Below are 25,378 nucleotides of genomic sequence, written 5' to 3'. Positions count from 1 at the left end.
ACTAGGTGACACTTTTTGCTTCTGTATTTTCCCTTGTGCCTGTGCGTAGTAGCAGAATATGCTCTCTATAGTCAGCCAACAGCAGGGCACCAAATCTATCAATCTCTGCCTGTGAATGCAATCAGTGTGAAGAGATACACCAAATAAATCAGATTTGACAGAGTGCAGATATTTGGATTTTAAAATATCCTTAAGATGAGAAAGTTATACATTTATTCTTATATCCATCCACCATATTTAGCTTTGATGTCAAGGCGCGCATGAGAGTTGAAATATTCTGCTTTCTTCTGACAGTTTACAAAATAAACTGGATGTTGAAGAATCTCAGTAGGAGGGCTGCTGATTCATCTGATTACTAGAAATGCACCACAGGTCAGTGTGAATTAGAGGTTGCAGGAGAAGCTTCTGCAGCCTCCACCAAAGCAGTGGTGCTGCTCTGGTGCTTGATGAGCACACTGTTTTGACACTCATCTGGGCCTCCTTGTTAACTCCCCCACAACAGATCTGATGTGCTTAGACAGGCCTACGCTGCATATTAGTAGGGCTGGTTGGGCTCAGATTTCAGTGCATTTCACTTGCAGGACTTAGCATGAACACACTCTCCTGTGTTTCCTCCGATCACCGTGCCAAATAAAAACAGTTATTAAATATTCAAACAAGGTTTCGAACAAGCAGTAAGCCAGTGATGGAGCGTAAAAAGGTGGCCCAGTGGTGGCTGCTTGTTGTATTCAAAAAGCAGCAATTTCATTCTTTAATTCTTAATAGTGTGTTGGTGATGATTTTTGAAATTACTGCTGCACAAATAAGGTTTACTATAAAGATCTGCAACCCCAGCAGCTCCACCTGGGCTAACACCCTAGGTTTTCATACTCGTCCTGTCTCTAACTTCCAGCAAAAGCTCGATATTGTGCAATAGCCCAGCGCAATTCATTTTCAGGGCCTAGTTTGTTAGCACAAAGTAGCTAACTGAAGTAGATAACACTGGCGAAGATCAGTGGTTCCAGTAAGCTACACTATATGGACAAAAGTACTGGGCCACCGACACATTAGACCTACAGGAGCTGCTCAGACATGGAAACCTATGCCGCGAAGCTCCCGGCTCACAGTTTTTGTGCTGATGTTGATGCCAGAGGAGGTTTGGAGCTCCGCAGTTATTGAGTCAGCAGAGCACGCGCTACATTTATGACTCAGCACATGGCAACCTCGCTCTGTAGCTTCATGAGCAGTTGTGGTTCCTAAACGCTTCCACTGTGCACTTTGTGGAATATCTAGGTGGAAATGAATTTAACGAACTGGCTTTAGAATGCTGCAATGCCCATCTTTATATACTTTTAGTGGTTTCAAACAGTGGAGGTCAGACGACAACACGACTCTTGGGCCTCAAAGTTTAACATCTTTTATTCTTTGTTACGTCTTTGCTTTTAGATCTATATTTGTGGCAGTTTTAGATGTCTCTGAACTTTTCACTTAGAACAGTGATTCTTAAAATGTGGGCTGTGGTCCCTCAGTGGACCATGAAGCTATTGCAGTTCAGCAATGAGGTGTTTCAAGGAGAAAAAAAAAGAAAAACAAAATTTTTAATTTTCACGTTTCTAATTTAAGCTAAAATATTTAACTTTAAAAAGAAAAAAACAGCAGGAAATAATGAAAAGAAAACAGCAGCTATCTGAAAGTAAAAGTATTAATGTCGAGCCCACCTCAACAAGCAAAATCTTACATTTGGAAATGGTAAAAATGGCTTGAAGTGTGTATATGCAAAAAATTAATTTGAACAGCATAGCCTCTTTTAGCTTAACGTACAGCCTGACAGTCATACCCACAGAGGACAGTGTGTCTGTATTATGAGTATATTACATGGAAGGCTCCAATCTTATGAGTAAAGATAAATTAAATTCATTTACAAGGATGCTTTGCTGCTATAGATTTTATGTCAGTGATTGTAACCTTGTTAGAGAGCTCTGGAAGGCAAAAACCTGTTGAGTAATAAAAAATGACATCTGTTTGGTTCTACAAAGCAGCACGCTGGTGTTACGAGAGCGACTGCATGATGTCTGACTGCAGTACATACCTATTTTTGGACAGTAGACACTTTGTCCCGTCACCGCAAGAATAGCAAAGGTGTAAACTGATCATATTTAAACAGTAAAAATATTCATTTTATCACCTTGTTGGCTGCAGTTTTGATTTTTCAGAGGTGAAGAAGAAACAGAAGTGAAGCCAGTGAATCTGTGCACTGTTAACAGAAATTATTTCTAATAAACAAAATGACCTTTAAAGCAACAAACCAGTGAAAGAAGATTAAAGAAATTCTCTTTTAACAACATTAAGATGCTTTTGATTTGAGTGCGGCATCACCAGAAATAACAGAAACCACTAACTCGATAAAGGCCGAAACATTATTATCAGCGTTTCCTTAATTTCTGCTGTCACAGGATAAAGCAAGCAAACTGCAGCACAAACTTAGTTAACTGTGTCAAATAACAAATGGCATCTAAGATGGAACTGGAGAGAGAACAAATGGGAATTATATAATGATCACATTTCATTACCCACTGTTATGCCACAGAGAATACCAACTAAAGCAAACAAAATTGTTTTGATGTCTGTGAAGCATCAGTGCCGGCTGAATGTTTGCAGGAATGCTACTTAGATTTTTATGAATGAGCAGCAACGTCCATTTCAATTTCATCTGGGAGGCGAGCACACATAAGGTCCCCTCTCTGATTCCAAATTTACCGTCGGGAGGGAAGAGTCCTCTCCTAGAAGCTTGAAGGCAGAGCGCAGGGTGGTCTATTGATTTTGGAGTGCTGGCTGTGTGATTGCCTGCGCACAGAAAGCTTAAATCAAGAGCACTCGTTGCTCTTTTGCTTATACAAGTGGAAGATTACTGTGCAGCAGTTGTACCGATGCTGGAGTATGAAACCTGGCCCATTACACACACTCACACACATACACACCAGTGTTATGTTGTACATAATGCATTGAAAGAGCCTGAGCATGGACTGACAGGAGCAGCTGGGTAGGGGAAAAGGTCAACCTGAGTTAATCAGCTAGAATCAGCATCAGCTGAGTAGAAAGTAACTCTGTGTGTGTGTGTGTGTGTGTGTGTGTGTGTGTGTGTGTGTGTGTGTGTGTGTGTGTGTGTGTGTGGGTGGGTGGGTGCATATGTGCGTGTGTGCGTGCACTGCAGAGTGCTCGTATCTCTGGAAAATAAACAATCAAATAGAAAGCTAAATCTTTTACACGGCAACCGCAAAAGGGCATCATGATAGCAGAGAGATGTTAGCAAACTCTGCAAAACGTCCGACGTGAAACGTTTCATTATTAATACATGTCACAGAATGTATGCGCACTCTGCTGAGACACAGGTGGTGTGGCTTCCCACCCATAACCCCGAAAGCTCGCAGCAGATTATGATAAAAATAAACACGCAGATCACATCTGACCCTCACAGGTAGAACCAACACGACAGACATACATTAGTTAGTATGACATTGGGAAGCTGGCCTCTCACAGAGCTGTACAGGCGCACATCAATTTTTCAAGTCATGTTGACAAAAGCTTTCAGACCCCTGTTAATACACGCTGCACGGTTTTTCTCTTCAGGAAAGGTATGCACTTATCATATATTTTATTTAGGAAAAAAAAAAAGCCAGCAGCTAGAAGCTTCACATCCCAAAGATGTGCTTCCTTTTATTACACGTGTACGTGTGGGCACCCGTGCATTGTCAGTATGAATAGAAATCCTTATGTGTTTATAAGAAAGAAAGAGAATAAAGGAAACACAGATGCTTTGTGTTCTCCACACTGTTAAAATTCATGACCTTGTAACACTGACAGCTAACAGCACGTAGACTATAAACAGTATATTGTAGGGCTGCAGTCTGAAGGTCAGCTCTTGTATACTGTACAGCTTTACACAGAAGAATAGAGAAAATAGTTATACTGTTAACTCCACTGTTAAAATGTCTGCTTTCACATTTCAGGAAATCTGAGTATTTTACATCAAGTTGCCAACTTTCATATACCAGTGAAATGACTTTTACCAGTCATTTCGGTGAAACAGATCTCTAATCGGCCCAAAGGCAGAGGTGTATTTAATGTGGAAAGATTCATTTTGTGACTTTATTTTAATGCCACAATATTAGCCCAAATAATGATTTATAGATTAAAAGCTCCAATCGGCAGATTTATGTAAAAACAGCAACTTCAGCAGCCTCCTTTGTGATGCTTACAGGCCAGCAATGGCACCCAAATATGGAAAGAGACTCTATGGAGATTCACACTTTGTTCTTTTGGTACTGGGGGGTGGCAACAATGAGATGAGAAGGCTGATGTCACTCATGCCTGTTCCTTACATATTCACAAGCTCTGCTGGTGGAAGGGCTCTAGTTACATATCATAGGTAGTCATTGTTTTTAATAAAAACCACTGATAAGCCCTATAAACTCTGTATAGAAATGCCCTTTTTTTAATTGATTATTTTCATATACATATATATGTATATATTTTTTATTTCAAGCAATTGCAGGTAATCCATCTGATTGCCTCAGGGGAGATAAGGGTGCCATCACGTAGTCCAACCCCTGCCTCGGTACACCTTTAAGTCTATCAGAGAGACAGATAATCATTTACAGTCAAATTCCTAACCTAAAATGTGGGAGAAAACCCAAGAACCCGGAGAGAACCCACATAGGTAAAGTCCACACAGAAAGGCTTCAGCAAGCCGGTGGATTCGAACCCAGAACACGCTAACCGCTGTAAGAAACGCAAGCTGGAACGATAAAATTTGAACTGACTTGCAGACTGGCAGAAATGCAAATGAAGTTCTTTAAAATAAAAAGCAGAGTCACTTATGCAACAACAGAAAACAACTACAAGCATCGATGGTCTTTAATAATTCATAGAAAAACTAGCTGCCAACTGGCACAAGCCACGCAGACCAGATGGAAAGGTATGGAGGGGGCAATACGTGCAGAATTTCTGCCACAAAAGTTGTCAACCTCAGCACTGTGACTTCAACCAACAAGAGGACGGGATGGGGCAGTACGAAAATACAGCACTATCAATCCACATCAACTGTTTAACCCTAAAACCAGCAAGAGAGGACCATCAGTCACATACAGCAAAGAATGACCATCGATGTTGAAAAGTTAAAATAGTACTCGTTACTTCTTTTTCAAGATGTTTTTATAGCGTTAGAAGCGTTAACAGCAAAAACAGGCTATCAAGATTTTACGGTTAGGACCAGCAGGGGGTTTAATTTAGGGGTTTAGCCAGCCTTATAATACACTGAAAGAAACCAAAATGTCAAACTACTCCTTTAAAACATACCAGAATTAACCAAAAAATTTCCATCCATCCATCTTCTTCCACCAATCCAATTCAAGGTCACGGGGAACTGGAGCTAAAATAAGTAATACCAGCTGTCAGGCGGCGAGTTAGGGCGAGAAGCTGGGTACAACGCTGGACAGGTTGCTTTACACATATGCATGCACGCGTATCAAACTGTGTCATAGAATCATCAGAAATGAGGTGATGGAGTGTTAATGTACAACAACAAATCGACTCAACATGTTTAAAACGTGCCCAAAAAAAATCAGCTGGAAAGAAAAATTTTGATTTCTCCTTAAAATGCCATGTTTTCATTCATTTTTCATCACTTTATTCATTTTACCTTTAAACAAGGTTCTGTTATTTATGCCGTCCTCTTCCGCAATGTCTTAACTCGTGGAGCTTCAGCAGTTATTTATCCTAACGGCAAATTTTGCTTTTTACATAACGGACGAAGAACTAAATGAAAAAAGTCATTAGCATTTAATTTTGCAGAATGGTTCAAACCGGTGCCACCTCTGGGTGAAAACTGAAACGCAGCATAAAATATTACCAAACACGATTCTTGTCCGGTACTGCAAAGACGAGTTCTCGGAAAACTGACAGAGACGAGACCTGCAGACGTCCCGATCTGCTCAGACTCTGAATCAACCTCTGTCTTTTTACCTTGTCTGTTCTGAAAAAAACATACGCTGAGATGTCAATTTGATTTGTCAAAAGAGCATTTCACCATATTTTATGAGCACATAATTTCATGTTATTACAGTTTCCCCACATCAGCACCCACGAACACACTCGCTCACCACAACAGTAAGCATACTAGAAATCATCAAGTCAGGTTTTAGTTATTGCCGTTAAAGCGTATCATTTCAGAGCCGCAGCGTTTACTTCCTTTCTCTCCGTGTCCGCTTTGTTTCCCCTGTGTGGTGCAATAATTTTAACTCTGTGAGCAGTACACCCTTCCCTCTCCCTCTAACCAGAGAGCCAGGAGTCACCTAACCAAAGGACGTCAACACTTGCAATCTTCAGTCTTTGTTTGGCTTTTTCACATTGCACACGTCCCCCAAAATACCATGTTTCTCAGACTACTTGTAAACCTAACTTTGCCTCGTGTGAGTTTCCAAAACCGAAGCATTTTACATTTTAAAGTCGCTGAAGAATTTTTTCCTGAACTCACACAAAGGTCAGTGGATTTAAAGATGTAGATCTCGTATGAAGATACGGACCCCACGAATACCCACATCAATAATTCACAGTCTTAAATTATTGACTTACATATAAATACTTGAATAAATGTACAAGGAAACAAAGCAGATATGGTAACTATTCCATAAATAATCCACAGAAAAAGCAACACCTTTAAGATTTGTTTTAACTCCGCTTTAGCCACATATCCACAGAGTATGAGGCCCCCACAGAGAACGCCCTTTCAGGTATTTCATTTTTGCTCGAATATGTCACTAGAGAAATGATCCGCATGTGTTCAAAGCCCCACTGAGCCTTCCTACGCCAAACACAATTGGTTAAGGTTTTTTTATCCGCTTGTCCTACATTCATTGTGTGTCAAACAATTTAGTGAACTGCCCAAGGCTTTGACTTTTTGAAGTTGCCGTTAATATCGTTTAATATCAACTAATGATATAGGTCAAGACTCATTTTGTCATTATTGCATTTTTTTTTAAAAAAGATGCAACATATATGGGTCTGTTTCATGTGGAAACCTAATTCGTATTTTGAAACATTCAACGGTTTAAAAAACTTTAATTATTCTTTGCATTTTTTAGCACACTTCACAGAACAGCAGCTACAGGTCTATAAGTGTGCCATTTATTGTGTTAATATGAGTGTTATTGAATGCCAACAGTGGCTGCACTCACATACGTCAGTAAAAGCATTTGATAACAGCGTGCTTCATGTCCTACTAAGGTTTTTAAGTATTATAAGTAAAAGCATCAATTCTGCTTACATTTAGTTTCTGTAAAATGTATTTGACAATATTAAAAGGCTAATGTTTCCCTTATAGGTCCATGCAGAAACTGCAACAGTAAGTCATTCTCAACTTTGGCCTGCAGTAAATGCCCAAGAAAAGCACAGCCTTAAACTCACATCTGCATGACATTTTGTAGGTTACGTACTTGTGTGCTTCGAGGCTTGTAGGGCGAGCTGCTCTCCAGGTCTGCCAGTATGCTGGTGAGGGAGTCGATCTCTGCGTCCAGACTGGAGCGCCTCTCTTCCAGCGTCTTTTCTGGGCCTTTCACCTGTGAGAAGACATACGATAAAGTGTTGAGACTCCTTCACTGTTTGCACACTCTACTGTGTTGTAGCTTTCATTTGAAATATATGCACTAGTTGAACTTCTACATTACATTAAAATTAAAAACATGCTATTCAAAAAATTTCTAAAATTGCCAAATCTGTGAGCAGATTTCCTCGAACATGAGAAGCACTTTCAGAGCCTAATGGTGCCTCCACCGTGCTTCATAAGGATGGATTTATGCACGTTATAGCCTTGTGTTAGCAATATGGTGACTCTCCAGCCTACCCAGACTATAGTTACACCATAGTTAGTACAAATCAAAGTGAAGTGAAGCAACACCAAATCTGATTGGTCTCCTTGGTAGTCATATGTTCTGTAAATGCCTGATCAGACCTGAAGTCTTCTCTCTTTCCTGCATTTTAGTAAAGTAACTGTTGTTCAGTATTTAAGTGCTCCAACAGTATCATTCATGACTGTAGAGAAATGCAATCAGACCAGCATATAGATATAAACATCAGCATCACGCAGTCTGTTTCATACTCGCACAGCGGCAGTTTGTTTTTTTTCCTTTGTCCAAATGGTAAATCTACCACAGATGCACCAACCAATCGGCCAGGGACAAGAATTGGTCGATTTCCACTCCTTGGCCTTGACCCTGAACCCCATTAGAGGACCACAGTGAAAACGTTTGTGTCAACAAACCTAAATCACCAGCTTAACATGGACATTTTAAAGAAGCCAACAAATGAAAAGTGGCTAAATCTAAAGCGATCCTGAGGTCAGAGCCAGCCACAAGCCAGCAGCCTCGGTATTAGCAATGGATCAAAGCAGTAGAGGAACGGGTTGATGTCCTTTTATTTGGTGAAGTTATGAACATACAGTGGTCCCTCGCTATATTGCAGCTCACCTTTCGCAGCCTTGCTGTTTCACTGATTTTTTTTTTGTGCAATTTTGCATGCTTTTTTTTTTTACAGCGCATTGTGTTCTGCATCCTGATTGGCCGCAGACCATTGTCAATCAGTCTTGTGTAGCACAGAAAGCGTTCAGCTTGTCAAATTTACATAAATCTTCGATCGCTAGCAGTGTGACTCTGAAGTGCTGTACTGTATGTTTGTAAGTTTTCCCCCCAACAAACACAACGTCGATGAAACGTCGTCACCTGCAGGTGCCTTTAGTTTCATTCTATAATACTGGACTTGTTTTTCTACAAGGTTTGAACTTTGAGAGTATTTAAACAAGAAAGAAAAGTGTGAAAATGTTCATGCCTGTCTGAGAGAAGTCTTAAAGTGTGTAGTGAGGGGTTTTACAGCCTTAAAACATCTATAATAATTGTAAAAAATAAAGTTGGCTACTTCGCGGATTTCACTTATCGTGGGTTATTTTTAGAACGTAACTCCCGCGATAAACGAGGGACCGCTGTACTGTAAATGATGAAGTACCTGGCATTAGTTTTGTACCAGCCTTTGTTTGGTGAGGTCAAATAAAATCTGTCAGGTAAAGGTGGGGAGGTGTACAGCGACCAATTTTGAGTTTGTGATTTGTACGCGTTTTCAGCAGGGGAAACCTTTTATTTTCAGTTCCTGAGTCAGATCTTGTAACTTAAAGTTTAATAATTGTTTTTTATCATTTTTTTTTAGCGTTTTAAGCTGTAAATTGTTATTGTTAGGATTCTCATTATTATAATTATTTGGTAGAAAACCATAGCTGGCAAAAATCGTGATCGGCACGCTTAAAGTGGAGTTGCCCAAGAAAATTGCAATCTGTGCATTTCTAATCCATGCATCTTGGTCACAGCAACACTCACCTTGGGTGTGGGTTACGTTGTAACAGGTACAGCCCGGGTTCACAGGGTTAAGTTACTGTCACCAGATGCCACCGGCGATGAATATTTCTAGCTCTGTGCTGCTCAGAAATATTCTCTCCTGCTTTTTTCTCTCCGCACTTCTTAAACTTTGCATTACAAGTTCATGTTTCACCTTGACCTCAGACAATCCTTTTGAAAGCCACACATCAATAGCAGAGACTTCTCTCAGTGAGAAAGAAACGATGCATTGTATGAAAGACAACTTTCATAACACGGTGCACTATTAACCTGCTTTTTACTGCTCTTGGATTTACAGTATCTCATTCTTCATACATTATTCATCACAATCTCATCCAGCACTATTTCACACAGAAAGGTCAATTCTTTAAAATCAAAGTCAAACTTTTTTTAATCCACACTTTGAATGTATTCTGCAAAGGATGCTAAGAATTGCTGTGATTTTTATTTAACTCTGTTATTATCAGAGGAAGCTTGAAAGCATCAGTAACAGGATCACTGCAGCGGCAGTCACTGATTTATTCATCCGCATTTTTTCTGTTTCGCTTCAGAGAAAAATGCAACCTCGACATATGAAAAGACACAAACTATTTAATCAAAAGGAAAAACAAAAGTGATGCGCAGAAATCTGGAAAGTAGTTAAAGCGATCTGACCGATAGTGGCACCCGGTTTTCTACAAAATTCCCGGGAATTTCTCCATGGAACGACAGATGTATTTTTAGTCTTCTGAACTATGCTGCAACTGCAAGAAGACTTCTTGCAATTGCCTGTGGGGGCTTTTTGAGTTGGCTGGATCAGTGACTGCTTCTTATTCTAATGTTATGTGTTTGGATTACCTGTCACAATCTATTACAGGCAGGGCTTGCCTCCATTTGGAGCAGAGCTGCTGCTTAAAAACATCTAAGGCAATCATGAGCGGGAGTAAACAAAGCAAAACACTAATGGCTTGTCTCAAATCAACAAAAGAAAAAACGGGCAAACTTGTTTAACGGTGATAACGAGGAGGATGAAAGGAAACATCGTAGACTTTGTGTTGCGGAGGAATTTGCCGTGTAGGGCTTCGTAATGTGAACTGCAGCCAGGATGAGAGGTTTGTTTTTCTCTCTCCCGCTAAAGGTCTCGGCTTTTACGTGTCATAATCCAGACATCTCCCTCTGCCAGGGGGATAAAGACAAGAGCATATTTCTGCTTCTTTTAAGTAAAATACCATTAAATCGCTGATTTATTCATTCACTATGTAGAATTTCTCCACTAAGGCCTGGAGAAAAAGACAGACATTTTTGATTGATATCTTTCCTTTTTTTCTGAACAGCGTTCTCTTCTGCTCTGGCTGCAGGACACATAATTAAGATACCCGTGGTGTTTTAAGGAATTAAACTGCAGGCCAGAAAGACTCTGCAGTTGGTGTGATAGGAAAAGAAAAGTTCGAGATGAATACAGGAAAGCACTTTTAAAACTAATTGAGGGACGGAATTTCTTATGTAATTTCAGGCCTTGAAAATCTTTTCCTTCATCTCTCCACACAAGAAAAATTAAGAACAGTGGCAAAAATTACAGCAGCAAAAAAGGGAACTAAATTAATGCTCATGATTATAACCATCATCCTGTTCAGCTAATGTGTTACACTTCACAGCTGTCCTGACAAAACCACCGATCTCCAAAAGCTGAGGTGTTCACACACGAAGGAAAACAATAATATTTATACTCTTATTAGGTTTGCATTTTTAACCTACGGGAACAAAGCAGTCTGAGGTAAAGGGCCCATATCATGCAAATTTATATGTTATATTTATATTCTGGGGTTTTTCTCGCACATGTCTGCATGATTTACAATTCAAAAGAAACCATTTATTTATCATATACAGACCACAAATGATGCAGTCCCATCAGTCCAGCCTCTGTCTGTTTTAGTTCCTGTCACCTAAAGGCCCCAGTGGTAATACGTGGGAATACATGTAAAAACACCAAAGAGCTCTATTATGATTAAGGGACGTATGCTGAGCTAGAAGCCAGTTTAAGGCCCAGTTTCCTTTTTTTTTGCTGTGCATTTCAAATCCATGCAGGTTTCCCACTTCTAAAACCTTCCCAGCACCTTCAAAGGTCTGTGTGTTTATGTGACATTATCACTTCAAGTCCACGGGTTCAGTGGGAACTCGCAAACATAATGCACATGTGCAGCGGGATGCACGGCACAGATGCAAACCTGGAAGCTATCAGCTTTATTTTGGCTCACGGACCAGACGACTTCCACTGGAGTTAACAGGTAACCAATTCTGCTCAATTTATACAGACTTTACTTCTGATTCATCAACATTTTCTCAAAAACAATTACACGCGTTTGAGCATGATCAAAATCCGAGGCACGGGAGCGGACAGATCCAACCGAACGAGTTTAAAGCCAAAGTCTACGTAAGGGTCAGTGACCCTGAACGAATGGACAGAGGTAAACTGAAATCCCTGGCACTGGAACATGCAGGGAACATTTTTACTTCAAGTTTGCAACATTTTTAAAATCATTATTTTCCTTTAACAGATGTGATCCAGACAGAATATGGAGGAAAAAGGGGACATATGAGAAAGGTTTGGCATTTTTACCATGAAGCTATGTGGCACTCACCTTTAGTTTGTGAGCTTTACAAACATACAGGGCTTTTTGACATCATAACAATATATATTTGATTTGATATATTTGATAGAAGTTCAGAAAAGGCCAAAGTGCCACATGTTGCCTTCAAACAAATCCATCTGATTGAAGAGATGCTTACAGGAAGTGGAAACGTTGTACTGTACTGTAACTTGGCAAATTGATTTCATTTTCTACTGTCTCTGATTTGAGGTAAAGTTTTAAAAATACATTTTTGCATGATAGTAGGAGTCTGGATTTCATCTCCCAATTATACTGAAATCCCACTGGAATATTTTAATAGCTGATTAAGAAGGGAGGTGAAAGCATGGAAAACCTGCTCATGTTCATATGGACACAAGTGAAAATTTATAGATCTGTTGACAGTTAACAAATGTGTAGATACCAGTAAAACTGACTGTTAGATGTCCAGAAAACCCTCCAAGCATGCTGCCTGTAAAGTCTATGCATGTCTCCATCAGACATGTGTTCACCGCTTTGCTCACCTGTTACCGTTTAGCACATGCAGACAAGGTTTATTCCAGACCTCGATTATTCCCAGTTAGATTTATTTTAAAAGCTTTTTCATCCAGAGAATTTTGACTGCTTAGAAATGCATAAAACTGCTACAAAGGTCTTCTAAGCATAAGCGATAAATGTGAGCCAAAAGATTAATAAGAAATACCAGCACCAAGGAGACATTTTTTAAATGATTCAAAGTTTCTGGATGTGGCGATGTAGATTAAATTCAGCTTTTTCAACGATCATCAGAAAAGCGTACAAGATTTAACGCTGAAAATTTAAAAACTTGTGCTGCATTCCTGTCTCCAGGTACAAATCAAGAGGATGCTGGGTCGTAAGTGTAGGTGTAACATTATTAAACAGTAACAAAGTGAACAGGATCAACACTGACTGTTGAGCAGCAGCCGGAGTTTAGGTAGAAACTGCCCCACCCAGCAAGCACAAGGCCAAAGTCGTCGGCCTTCATTAAACTAAGGGGTATTTGGGCGTTTAAGGTTTCTGTAGACTTCTAAGAAGAGAAGTAAATTCTGTTGTATGCTTATTGCATTCCTCACTGCTCACGTGTCTCTGTGCTCTGCATAAAGTGTAAGAGGGGAGCAGCTCTGCTGGCTGGCTGAACCTGACGTTCAACAAAGCCATGAAATTCAGAACTCCAACAGTCGTCTGCACCTTTTAAAATAACTGCATGACTTTGAAAGTGCTTTAGATTACATTAAGGTCATAGCGCAGCATGCATGCACGTATACTGATAGTCCTAAGGGTTTTTTAAAGCTTCGAGTTTTATCCTTACTGTGTTTACAGTTTGTGTGGGAAGAGCAGTGAATTTACACGCAATGCATAACTTATTTGAATTATGCAGCATTCTGTCTCCAAGCTTACAAAGGAAGCATTCATTTAGGATAGAAAACTGGTCAGATCAAATGAGGGGCTTGAAGAGGGAGACTTTCTTTCTTCCTGTTTGCAGCGAACAAAGGAATGTGAAGCACTTGGAGGATTTCATAGCAGAGGTCGAGCGCCGAGAGCGTCAGTCAGAGCTGCAGAGGCCAGAAATCCCAGGAGGGCCAAATGCCTGTGGGTATTATGACCAGCAAAGCGCAGAAAAGTGACCGGGCTCCACCAATAGGTGTCAGCCTTCCATCCTTCCTGCATCAGAGCCCTTGGAAATGTTTGTGTGTGTGTGTGTGTGTGGGTCCACGAGTGGAGAGCGGCTGGCTCCAGGCAGCATCTGGAGCTGGACGTCTCTGCAGTTGGCTGCAGCTCAAATGGACAGATAGTTTTGCTGGACTTGGTACATGAACTCAGTGCGGCGCTCGGGGCTGTCTTTGCTTTCTGTGCCGACTCTTAGAGAGTTACTGACAACCAAGAAAATTTAATAGAACAGCGGCTCCTCTCACCTGATAATCGTATGAGTTCCCCAGCGGTGGAGGAGGGAAGGAACCAGGGGATGACAGGAAGCCGGTTGACTCTTCGACAGGTGGTGGAGGGGGAGGGTAGTCCGCTGGGATGGAGACAAACGCACACACACACACCAAGAAAAACAAAAACGGCTCATTAAATACTTCCCCTTTTTTTTTCCTTTTACAAACAAACTGTCACAATTGTGAAAGAACACACACAGTCCACCGCTGAAAAAACACAGGGCAAAAAAATAAAATGATTAAAAAAGAACCAGCACAACAGGTGCCGAAAACAAGGTAAAAGGTTACAAATCTATGGAGAAATAGTGCACATGATGCTCTGCATGGTCGAGGTTAAAAGTAGATTACACTGTAAGCCTGCTTATAGCGCATAAATACATGACTGGCTCTGCAGCGTCCAGCATGTTGACACAAACATGATTTATAAAGTATGTCGTTCCGAAAATTTTTAAAAAGTGCATCAAATCATCATTTTGAGACAATGCGCATTAATGCATCACCGTCTGTTTTAACATTAAGTTTGTATTTTCTGCATATTTTATTCTCTATATACCTTGTTTGTTATGATTACTGCGTGCCTTTCTTTTATCCCCGATGTGGGACAGTCCCTCAGTTTCGTTGTACTACTCTACAAAGCATGACTGTGCAATGACAATAATAAGTTTAAGTATTTTACAGGAAGTTTTACGAAGCAGAGAGATGTTCTTTACACCTGCAGGTTAGAAGTCAGCTGGATCAAATGCTCAAACATTAGATTTGAGCTTTATCAATCAATATATATGCATATTTTTTATTAGTAAGAATCAATAAAATGACTGTTGTGTAAAAACTGCTTTTGTTTTTCACCATCATGAGAAACAGCACTGGATTCTGCAATTTCCTTTATTTCTAATGAGCATTTTAGCACCTTTCAGCTCTTTGTTCTGGTTTTCCACCTCACTGATCTCAGTATTACTTTTGCCCACTGCACAGCAGGAAGTTGCTAACCCAAAAATGTTACCTGTCTAGTTATGACACAACAGAATTTCAGTAACTAGGTGGTCAGCACCACTGATACCAGAGGTTACTGGGAGTGGGCTTATGTAACAAAATAACCTATTATTGGCTGATGTAGCTCACAGATGCTGTCCACCATCAGTTTTATTCCCACTTCTCCAACTTGCACTACCTAACGCTGTTTAACATTTGGTCTTTTAACCTGCCTTCGAAAGGCACCGAGGCAGACCTGGCTTCATACCAGGAATCCATCACTCGAAGAGAGGTAATAGTGGAGCATGCAGCCACTGAAGAGCCAGAAATCTCCCTGAGGAGTCAGCGGAGACCTTAACGGAGCTAAAATCGAGTAAACTGGCACTCAAAACGAATGCTGATATTAATCTTTGCATCTGCACGTCACTTTTTGCAAACATGTCTGCCATTTGAGAGCCGTGTGCACAAATGTGTGGTGTTTTTAATTTGAACTGAACATTTTTTGATCAGCGCGACAGCATTTTGATTATTTTTATTATTAACGGTTTAACTTGCAATTCAATTGAAAACAACTCAGCAGGGTATAAATAAGTCAGAATAATGAATTAAGTAGCTTAAAACGCCAGAATGACATTTTGCCATTAAGGTGCTGAACCGACTGAAAGATGCAGTACAATGTAGCAAGTTGTTTAACGGAGCGCACGTTTGTTATAACCAGCATCTGTGCAAAACGCCGGTTGCAGAGTAGCTGATGAAGACTTATTATTAGAAGTCATCATCATTTGCCTGAACTGCAAAATCAAATCTAACATTCGAAAGAGGTCATAGAGTTAAAAAAAGAGAGAGACGGCGACTGAATGAGACAAAGAAGTACAGCCTCGCTATCCCACGTCAACGGGCTGACACACATAATTGCAGCAATTTGGTTAACTAAGAAGTACTAATCTGGAGCAAGCGTGGCTTTTTCCCCCCCTCTCTCCCTGAAATTGAAATTGAAATGTTGTGTTACAGACGGGTTAGACTAGGTGTTTGCCTTGCCAGACGACGAGAAACAAGCTAAATTTGTAGTTCTGAAGTGCACGCTAATCCAAGGATTGCATCCCGCCACATGTTTCAGACAGGATAAGGAGTTACGTGCCAAATTAAATTCTGATTTGGCTTCTCTCGGCACAGGACTTAAGACTGAATCATTTGACCATGTACTTCTAAGTACCAAACCAGACATGAGCTTTGCAAATTAAAGGCTTTTATGAGACGTAATGGGAATTTGTTCCAATGCTAAGACTTTGATGAGTCCTGTTCAGAAATTCCATTTGCATTCCATGGCTTTTATCTGTTTTCATTAGAATCTAATTGATGTCATCAGTGTAGTTTATCCAAGGCAGCTGACCAAATTAATTAAGCGTGGTTTTCAGTTGCCTCAACAAAACAGCAGAAAGAGGGGGAAAAAAAGGAAGCGAAGACAGAGGGATAATGCAGCATGGTTAAAATTGGACACTTCTGCGTCTTGAGCATTACTACGTTCAAGAAATTGTGAGCATTGCATTAAACATTCCCTCTGGGTACTTGAGGCCCTCCATGTGAATTGTTTATATAATAACCTTGTGACCTCCACTAAAACTCCAGAGTGTAACAGCTCCTCTAAACCTCTGGGAGAGAAAATAAAATATGCTGCTCGACAACAAGGCTCGGGCCCGGCCCGCCCTCCCCTCTCGCTTCACCACGGATCCTTTTTACCCGAATATAAGTCACTTGTAACTTGTGGCTTACAGAGAATTAAATCATTAAGTTGCATGTACGTTTCTCTCAAACATCAAAGATGTTTTGGATTCATCGATTCAGGAAACACGAGTTGTAAATGTTTCAGAGAAGCATGTTTTATTGAAAAGGTTTTATAGCTTTGTGCGTGGAACAGTGGAAAGCAAGACTTGGAGGAGGAACGGGGGTCATTAGGCATCTTTGCTCAAAGGATGTTTCTGACCATTTCCCCTCTTGACCCAATTTCTTTTCTCCCATCCGTCATCGCACCAGTCATTTAGGAGTGAATCGCATTAGTGTGCTAATGTTAAATTAAAAAAAAAAACCTTTGCATGCACTGTTTGTACCCCCAGTAGTCTTTTCAAGGAAAACCATTCTCTCTCATAAAAAAATGCACTCAGCCTTGGAGATGTTTGCAGCTGATTCAGGGTCAGAAAGAAACGGCGTTTAAGCTTTAAGAAGAAGCCTTTCGAATTAAGTGGCATGTAATGTTATCCCTCACTTCCATAAGTGAACATTCTTTTATAAGAGGAATGATCTCACTTTGAAAATACAACACACCTGTGACCAGAAGATCTTCACTGCCATTCAAACACTCCTGACTTTATTGGTTTCAACTAGAAGCCATACTATATATATATGTAAAACAATATCTTAAACCAACATAATTTCTAAAGTTTACAACAACAAAAAAAAGTTTAACTTCCCTGAGCTAGTAATTACAAGTGTTTACAGACAAGCTGTGTTTTCCACTGTGGTAATCTGCTAGCTACCAAAGCAGACACAAGGAGGTTTTCGGTTCAGGAACGTCTTTGCGACCATCAGCAACTTCCAGCAAGCAGTCGACAACCAGTCTAGTGACCAGTGGTTGCTAGATGGTTGCAGAGCGGTCTCTAGGTTTGTGTGATTGAGGCCTAAGACTTCTGCTGGAAATCTACGTCGGAACTTAACTGGAAACCCCTTTAACCCTGTGCCATGGCGCCGTGGCCTACACAATTCAGTCTTCACAGGCTCGACGTGTAATCATGTTTCTTGGGAGGTGCACATCAGGTTATATAAAAGGCTATGAGTAGCGCTAAATGGGTTTCCCAATAGGTCCCAAGTTACAACGTAGATTTCCCACATTAGTCTAAATGTTGTTGCTCATCACATGGATATGATGACGATAGCTTCTCTTTGTTTAGATCCACCCTTAGCATCATTGTTCAACAGCACTGTGTAATCAAAAACTATTAAGGCTACCTTTAATAGTCAGTTTGATGCTTTTATTATCTTAATATTAATACCCTTCATCATTATTCCTTCGTGCTTGCCTCGTGTTCAAAGTGCTATTCACATTTAGCATGTTTAAAATACATAGCATATCATTCTAACTGCATTACTGTAAAAATAACAGGAATAAAGTACAGGGGTATTCAGAGAGGGCAACCACCAATGCACAAATTAAGTCCGAAGAAATTTAACGGGTTCTTCTTTTTCCTTCCTTTTGGCATAATCTTGGTAGATGAATGACAGTAAACTGTAGGCTTGGTGTCAAGTCTTCCAGTACAACCTCAAGAACCCTTCAAACAAGGAACTTAACTTATATTTCTACGACCTGTAGGACATAGTTCCAGTTTTGGTTCCTGGACTCAGTTCCTGCCTCTGAGTCAATATTAGAGCGAGAGGTGGAAAACTGGATGAATATTATAAAAAAGTAAACCGCAGTTTCTGTAGGCAGACCGGGCTGAAAGGGAGAACATAAGAGTGTGGGCAAAAACACTGAAGCAGGCTATTGTAATATTCATTTTGATTCTATATTAGTGCACAGTGGTTGTTTTAAATATTGCAAAATGGGGAAAATCTTACCCAGAAATCTACATACTAAAAACACCATTTGCAGTGCAAACAGAAATATTTTTAAAATTTTTCACTTCTCTTTCTTTTCAACCACACACACACATACACACAGTCAAATCTTCATGTCTTCCTCATCAGAAAGAATCCCTCTCACCTGCATCTAAACAGCAACATAATATGTGAAAAAAGAACTTTTTAAACTTGAACCTGGACGTCCCAACGCTACAAATCAAATCTTGGGTCTTTGCTTCCTGAAATGACGAATCCAAAACATCTTTGTCCACAGAAACTTTGTCCCATTGGTGTCAGCCATGGGAAACAATCTTTCTATTTCTAATAATAAACAAACAAAACCGACAACACGGGTTTTAGCACTCGCTGTTCTGCTGCTCTGAGCTGTGCTAATGCCGTTAGGCTTTTAAGCAGTGTGAAGCAGACAGAGCGAGAACGGCTCCTGTGCTGTGAATGAAGCTGACTCCATTTGTGACAATAGGGAGATGAAAGCTCCAAGTGTGCACTAATGAGAGAAGCAGCAGGAACACCTACTTAATACGACAACTTCCCCTCTCTTTATTGAGCAATTACTTTTAAGTAGCCGCTTTGTGAACAAGGAATCCTAATCAGTGATTAAAGTTATTTGAGAGGCCGTAAGAGGTGTAATTGGTTATTGGGAACCCTGAGTATTGTTAAGGGGGTGACAAAGGGGTGCGGATGGATCCAGCTGTGATGCTGAGGGACTTGTATTTAACTTTTGTTTTTAACTAAGTGATACATTTATTAACACTTCAAATACTGATAATTCTGAGCGACTCATTCTTGAATGTATGCGTGCGACTGCTCTTTAGTATGGTGTATTTTATTATCCCCTCCGCGTGGATTTGAATCAGTTTTTCTAAATTATGTAGTTTAGAGGGGCTTCTGTGCCTCGGATGGAGGAGTTATAAATTTTGAGGGTCTTGTTCACCACATTGGGGGAGGCTGGAGCGACAGATTGAGAGGTGAATTGGTGGATCTTCTGCCGGGATGTGGACGCTGTACTGGTCTGTTGTTGTAAGGGCATAAAGAAGAAGTTATCGTTTTACCAGTCAGTCAATCTAAATAGATGCCTCACATATGGCCGTGAGCTGGGGGTGCTGAGGAGGAAAGCCGCGGAAACTAGCTTCCACTGAAGGGTGTCTGGGCTCAGCCTCTGCTCGAAAGGAGCTAGCTGAGGTGGTTCATGCACCTGGCTTGAATGCTTGGGTGAATTTTTGTGTTTCTGTTCTACTGGTAGGAAACTGCAGGACAGAACCAAGACACAAGGAGAGATGACATATTTTGGCTGGCCTAGTAAGGCCTCGGGATCCCCTTTAAGACTTGGATCACAGAGAGACGAGTCCAGGTGTCTCTGCTTAAACTGTGACTTGAATACAGGTAAGTGTCAGAAAACGGATGGATGGATGGATGGATGGATGGAAAGATTTCAGTATATGAGTTGCATGATAAACTAGTCAAGCGTCATGAAAATTTCCCCAGAGATAGATGTTTTATTTTAAAGTATAGTTCACGATGACAAAAAATGATTATATCTTCAAAAACAATGAAAAACTGGAGAAATCATCTCAGTTTTCTCAAGAAAATATTACAGAAAAACAGAACTGATACAGTTCTCGTTCTAGTTTCAGAGACTCCATTCATGCATATTGTGGAGGGAATTATCAGCAGTGGTGGAGGTGTGAAGTCTCAGACTGCTCTTGTTAAAAGTGCTACAGATAAGAGATTTCAGCAGAGGAATAAAAAAAATCTTTGCAGGTTGTAAATGAGTGTTTGTTGTAGTACTTCTGATCTGGACTAAGGATTAGTCAGTTCTGTGGGGGCAGGAAGATTGTACTGAAGGTTGAGCATATGTTTTCAGATTTACATATGTACAACATTATCAGAGTTACACGTGTGTAAGCGGTGGCCATCTGGCCTCTAAGGACTTAGGACAAAGCCTGGCAAAGAATATAACTGCCTTTCGCATAACATAGCCCACATTTCTGCAAACAGAACAGTCTGCAGCAGAAAGAGCACAAACTGAGGAAACCTAAAATACAGGGAAAGAGCGATTTGGGCGTGCAGCACATAAATCCTCTCCCACAATATGAACTTGATTTATTGCTGAAAGCTTGAGCCTCTGCTGTCTGTTAGCATTTACACATGCTACACTGAGCCTAAATAAGGGCAGGACAGTGATCCAGTGTCGGTCCACACATGGTGGCCAAAGTTCAAGAACGTTAACAATACCAATCCTCTAAAATCAGTCTTTTACATCTGTACAAATGGGAAATAACCAATATTGAAAATAAAGGGAAGTCAGGAAAAACGCTTTGTTTTATTGAGCAGCAAATACATAATCCCTCTCAGACAAAATGGACAAAAAGTGTTTCAAGTCCACATGTTTTATCTCCACATACCCACTCCAAATGTGCTGTGGAAGAGGTTGAGAGCACATTGTTTTGACATAATTATGGACTCGTTTTATTCCATCTTCCGCTGGTGAAGAGCAGCTGAGCCCTGTTCCTAATTAGCATGATATGTATAGAAGAGTGATTTACGACTTCATTTGGTTTAGAGATGCAAGGGAGGGATTTGAAGTCTTTGGAGATGTACTTGTTTTAAGTGTAAAAGGAGCAGACCAAAATTGGCTTCTGCTATTCTACAGAGAAATCCCACAGGAGGAAAAAACTGCGATCAGGAACAATAGGCGGATTATGTTTTCGCACAAAAGCAAAGAAACAAATACTGAGGAAAGGTGAACGCTTGAAACGATAAATGGGCTGAACAATTAGTGTCTTAAGATGTGTAGTTAGCAGCGTTTTGTGATGAGCGAAAGTATGATTCATCAAAGGTGCAGAGGGGAGCTTTGCTGTCGTTTCTTCTAAACAAAGTGGTGAGCGAGTAAATGAAGCGAGTCAAATGTCACAGCAGAAAGCCACCGCTGTGTAAACTCTGCCAGTTTCATAACATGAAACCTTTTCACAGAGACAATCGGCTGTAAGCCTGCAGACGAGCCGTGCCGTCAACTTTAACTTATAACACATGGCTTCGTGATCCGATAAAATGACACATTCGTAAGGAGGCTTTTCTAAAGCCAACAAGTAGAGCTGAAGACTGTAAATATTAACATCAAATTTAAGCGTAATTAAATTTAATGGATGTTTAATGTAACTTCTTAGGTGTCCTAAGAAGTTTGAGTCGCTGAGCTGTTCGGAAACATCTTTAATCATTTAAGGAGATGTTTAAAGCACCAATACAAGAAGTTAATCTAACACAGCAACTGGAGGAGCTGAGTGCTCTCTCCAAATACTGATCAGAATGTCATGTGCTCATAGTGAATCAAAGGAAATGCCACATCAAATCATATCATCGACGGAGTACTCATACAAAAAGCGGCACATAATGAATCACCAACGAGCTTGGAGAATAAAACGTTTGTTCTCGAGCATTAGGAATATATTTAAGAAGTGTTATATTAGTAGGAATTATGTTATGCATACAACTCTATTACCATGCAGCTACCCTGAACATGTAATAATATGCAGACAGCTACGCTTCCATTACAATTGATTAAGAAGTCTACACCGTGTGTGAGAAAACAGAGAGAATGCCATGAAAATAGAAAATAGATTAGTTGCTATTTTTTCCTCCTTTTTATCTTTGGTCTGCTTAGTCATTTCACAGAGAAATGCTTCATTCATCACTAAAAATGAGCACCGACTCTGGTATCAGTATTTATCTTTGCCAGTCCCAGCAGGCTGTTGGATTCCAACATAGATGACGGTCAATGTTTCACGGAGCTGCTCTGGCTCCAAAAACTAAAGACACGACAGCATCTAAAAGCGAAAGCTCACCATGTTTGGCAAATGATTTGCAGCCCCTGTGGATTTGGGGTCACCACAGGGTTAAAGCTACAGGAAAGAAAGAGCTGTGCCAGAAGGCTGCCAATGAATCTACAGTCTGGGCGTATGACCTTTAGGTAGTGACCAAAAGAATAGGAGTCAAACAAACTGAAAATTGTTTTTCATTGTAGGACGGAAGGGGTCACTCCAACAGGAAAAGAAAAAGAAGACTGTTGGTGCAGAGCTGCTGCTCCATTGTGTCCAAAAGATGCCAATTGAAGTGTTTTGAGCAACTGATCTAGAGGCCTTCTGCTCTCAACGTCTCGTAAGCTTAGAGGAGACTCGGGACATGATGAACACATCTCTCATCTGCAATAAGAATATCGGAAGATCCTAAAACCTGAAACTTGACTGTTTCTGGTGCCACCCAAACAAGACACAGGCTGGATGAAACAAATCACCTGGACCAATCTATCAGCTGATTGTTCACAGGTAATGCAGATATTTGGGATCGTTAATGATGAGTGCAGAAACGCCCAAATGCTTATGGCAACTTGGCATCAACATTATCGTCTTTCAAAGCACCTCGAGTACAATCAATCTCCTCTGATCTCAGAAGTTAAGTAGGGTCGGGTCTGGTTAGTACTCGGATGGGCCGCCCGGAAATACCAACTGGTGTAAGCTTCAGAGGTGGCTGTGGCTCAGGAGGTAGAGCAGATCGTCTAACTAATGGGACTGTTGGTGGTTCAATCCTGGCTGCTCCAGTCTCCATGCCAAAGTATCTTCGGGCAAGATACTGAACCCCAAGTTGCTTCCGATGCTTCCATTGCTTCCATTGCGAGTGTGAATGTTCGATAGAAAGCTCTTAGGCATAGAGAGAACGGGTGTGTATGAAAGGGTTAATGAGGCTTGTAGTATAAAGCACTTTGGGTGTTCAAGCAGAGTAGAAAAACACTATGTAAGAACCAGTCCATTTACCATACATTATGCTGGGCTATAAGATGAATGTCTGTTTCTTTATGTCAGTTACTTCCTTGTATTTTAAAATATCAATATGAACAAAACTTAAGAAACACTCACACCACACTTTAATAGAAGTTATTGAGCAGCGACTCAAACTAACAAGATGGCAGTCCAGGTGTGGGGAAAGCTAATAATGACTGTCTGATTGAACAAACAAAAGCACTCCTGCATTTAGCATTAGCCCAGAATAAATTTAAATTAAAAACTTCAATTTCTCCTTTTTGGATTGAATTTTTGACATCATGCACAAAGGAAATGTAATTTTTTATTAAAGATGATGAAGTTTATTATTGCTGTTATTTGATAAAATCCAAAACTAAACTATGAATGACTAGAAGGCCAAGATTTCCCATGTGCAAGTTCAGTTTTCGAAATCTTACTCAGCAGTCAAACTTCCTTACATTATGTAGACACAACCGTAAAAGAATAGACAGGATATGTAGAAAACCGTTTTAGCAATACTACAAACATTGAGGACGAGCCATGCGATTTAGAGAAGTGAAATGTCTCATACTTGTAAGATTACACTAAAAATCAGTGGCTGTTATAGGCTCATGAAATACACACTGTAATAAATATCGTTAGCACAGAGGAAACAACATTGCGCGAAACTTCCAAGCAGAAAGATTCTCCTCGGTTAAGAGTTTGCACACACGGCAGAAAAAACACAACAAGTAGCTGAAGTAGAGCATGTGTTCCAGTTAAGATAAAAGTTGCCTTGTTATGCGCTCTGAGCGGGAGCCTGTGGTATCTACGGGGACACTGACACACTCAGTGGTGGATTTCCTGTAAATTCTCCTGGTGACACCCATGAGGGACTCTGACATAACAACCGGTAGTCAGTTTGCCTCTGGCCAGTCAAGCAGGGAGGAATAAAAACAGCTTATGCACATGTTCGACACTTTGGAACTGCTCTGAGCAAACAATTAGCAGGTTTCTGGTAACTTAACGTGAAAAGTTCTTTGTTTTAAACAGAAGAATAACAGCACTTCTCAGATGTTTAACTTTCACTATGATTAGCCCACTGCACAAAAAGTTTTATCTTGAAAACAAGCAGAAAGACATTATGAGACATACCAGCGAGTTACTGACGCAAAATAACTTCAGTATCAAAGGTTGTGGTTTTGAGGCCATCTATCGCTTCACATCAATCAGACTATAAAGCATTTAATATTTGAAATATTCTGAATGGAAATGCAAATGATGACTCACTCCAGAGTGATTCAGTTTCCCATGCTGTGTCTGACAGTTTTTGTTCACACCATATACATGTTTACATTCATTTCATGGAGGGGAAAAAATCCCCATCTGAACGCTTGACTAAGATCATTCTAAACAGAACTTAAGAGCAGCTGTTTGCACGAAGCAGTGAATCAACGACAAGGCCCCTCTAAAGACTGAACCGCCTCTCAAAATAGTGTCAGAATTGGAAGGTGGGAAAAAAGGCACAAGACATAATTCAAAAGACACCCCTGGTGTGAAATCTGAAGAGAGTCAGCAGAAGCGAATCTCCGGTCTGTGTCGAGAGGACGGGCTCTGTCCTCGACATCACGTTTACCACCCCGTTCTCGCGCGTAGGTTACAGCGAAACAGAGAAGTCCCAGGGAGCGCCGAGCGGACACTGACTCGTCATCAGCATGTGTTGATCTGTTCGCACAGCTGCACGAGTGCTAAACATTTTAACCAGCATACCTCTCTCTATGACTATGAAAGCAAAACATGTCAAAGAAGAACATTAGCTCTAAAACAGGCCGTTTCTCATAAAATATAATGGTTTATTCCTCTGGGTTTTAAGGAAAGGCCGCAGTGTCCTACATCAATAACACAAGGGCTTTTTAAACTATTTTCAGAGCTTGACGGCACCCATTAAATGACACACTGTTGTCAATACCGTTTTAGCAAAGCTGGGCCTAATATGCTTCAGAGGAGTAGTTTTCATTGCAGAGCTGTTG

The 25,378-nt window shown here is 40.5% G+C and overlaps 1 protein-coding gene and 1 long non-coding RNA gene across 6 annotated transcripts in view; one reads left to right on the top strand and one right to left on the bottom strand.

The window, feature by feature from the left end:
• Positions 1-25,378, bottom strand: part of LOC116312983 (LIM domain containing preferred translocation partner in lipoma) — a 180,364-nt gene that overhangs the window by 80,184 nt on the left and 74,802 nt on the right. For all 5 annotated transcript variants that reach the window (XM_039606737.1, XM_031730526.2, XM_031730525.2 and 2 more), the window contains 2 exons: positions 13,954-14,057; positions 7,470-7,592 (listed from right to left, as the gene is read on the bottom strand). In XM_039606737.1, the coding sequence (XP_039462671.1) occupies positions 7,470-7,592; positions 13,954-14,057 (227 nt within the window). The remainder of the gene's footprint in view (positions 1-7,469; positions 7,593-13,953; positions 14,058-25,378) is intronic.
• LOC120436209 lies at positions 11,638-23,709 on the top strand. Its single transcript, XR_005610241.1, has 4 exons — positions 11,638-11,857; positions 11,948-11,994; positions 19,817-19,956; positions 22,595-23,709. It is a non-coding gene; the product is annotated as an uncharacterized LOC120436209 (long non-coding RNA).

Source organism: Oreochromis aureus, linkage group 23 (assembly GCF_013358895.1).
Source record: "Oreochromis aureus strain Israel breed Guangdong linkage group 23, ZZ_aureus, whole genome shotgun sequence".
Classification (NCBI taxonomy): domain Eukaryota; kingdom Metazoa; phylum Chordata; class Actinopteri; order Cichliformes; family Cichlidae; genus Oreochromis; species Oreochromis aureus.
This window is presented reverse-complemented; position numbering and strand designations above follow the sequence as displayed.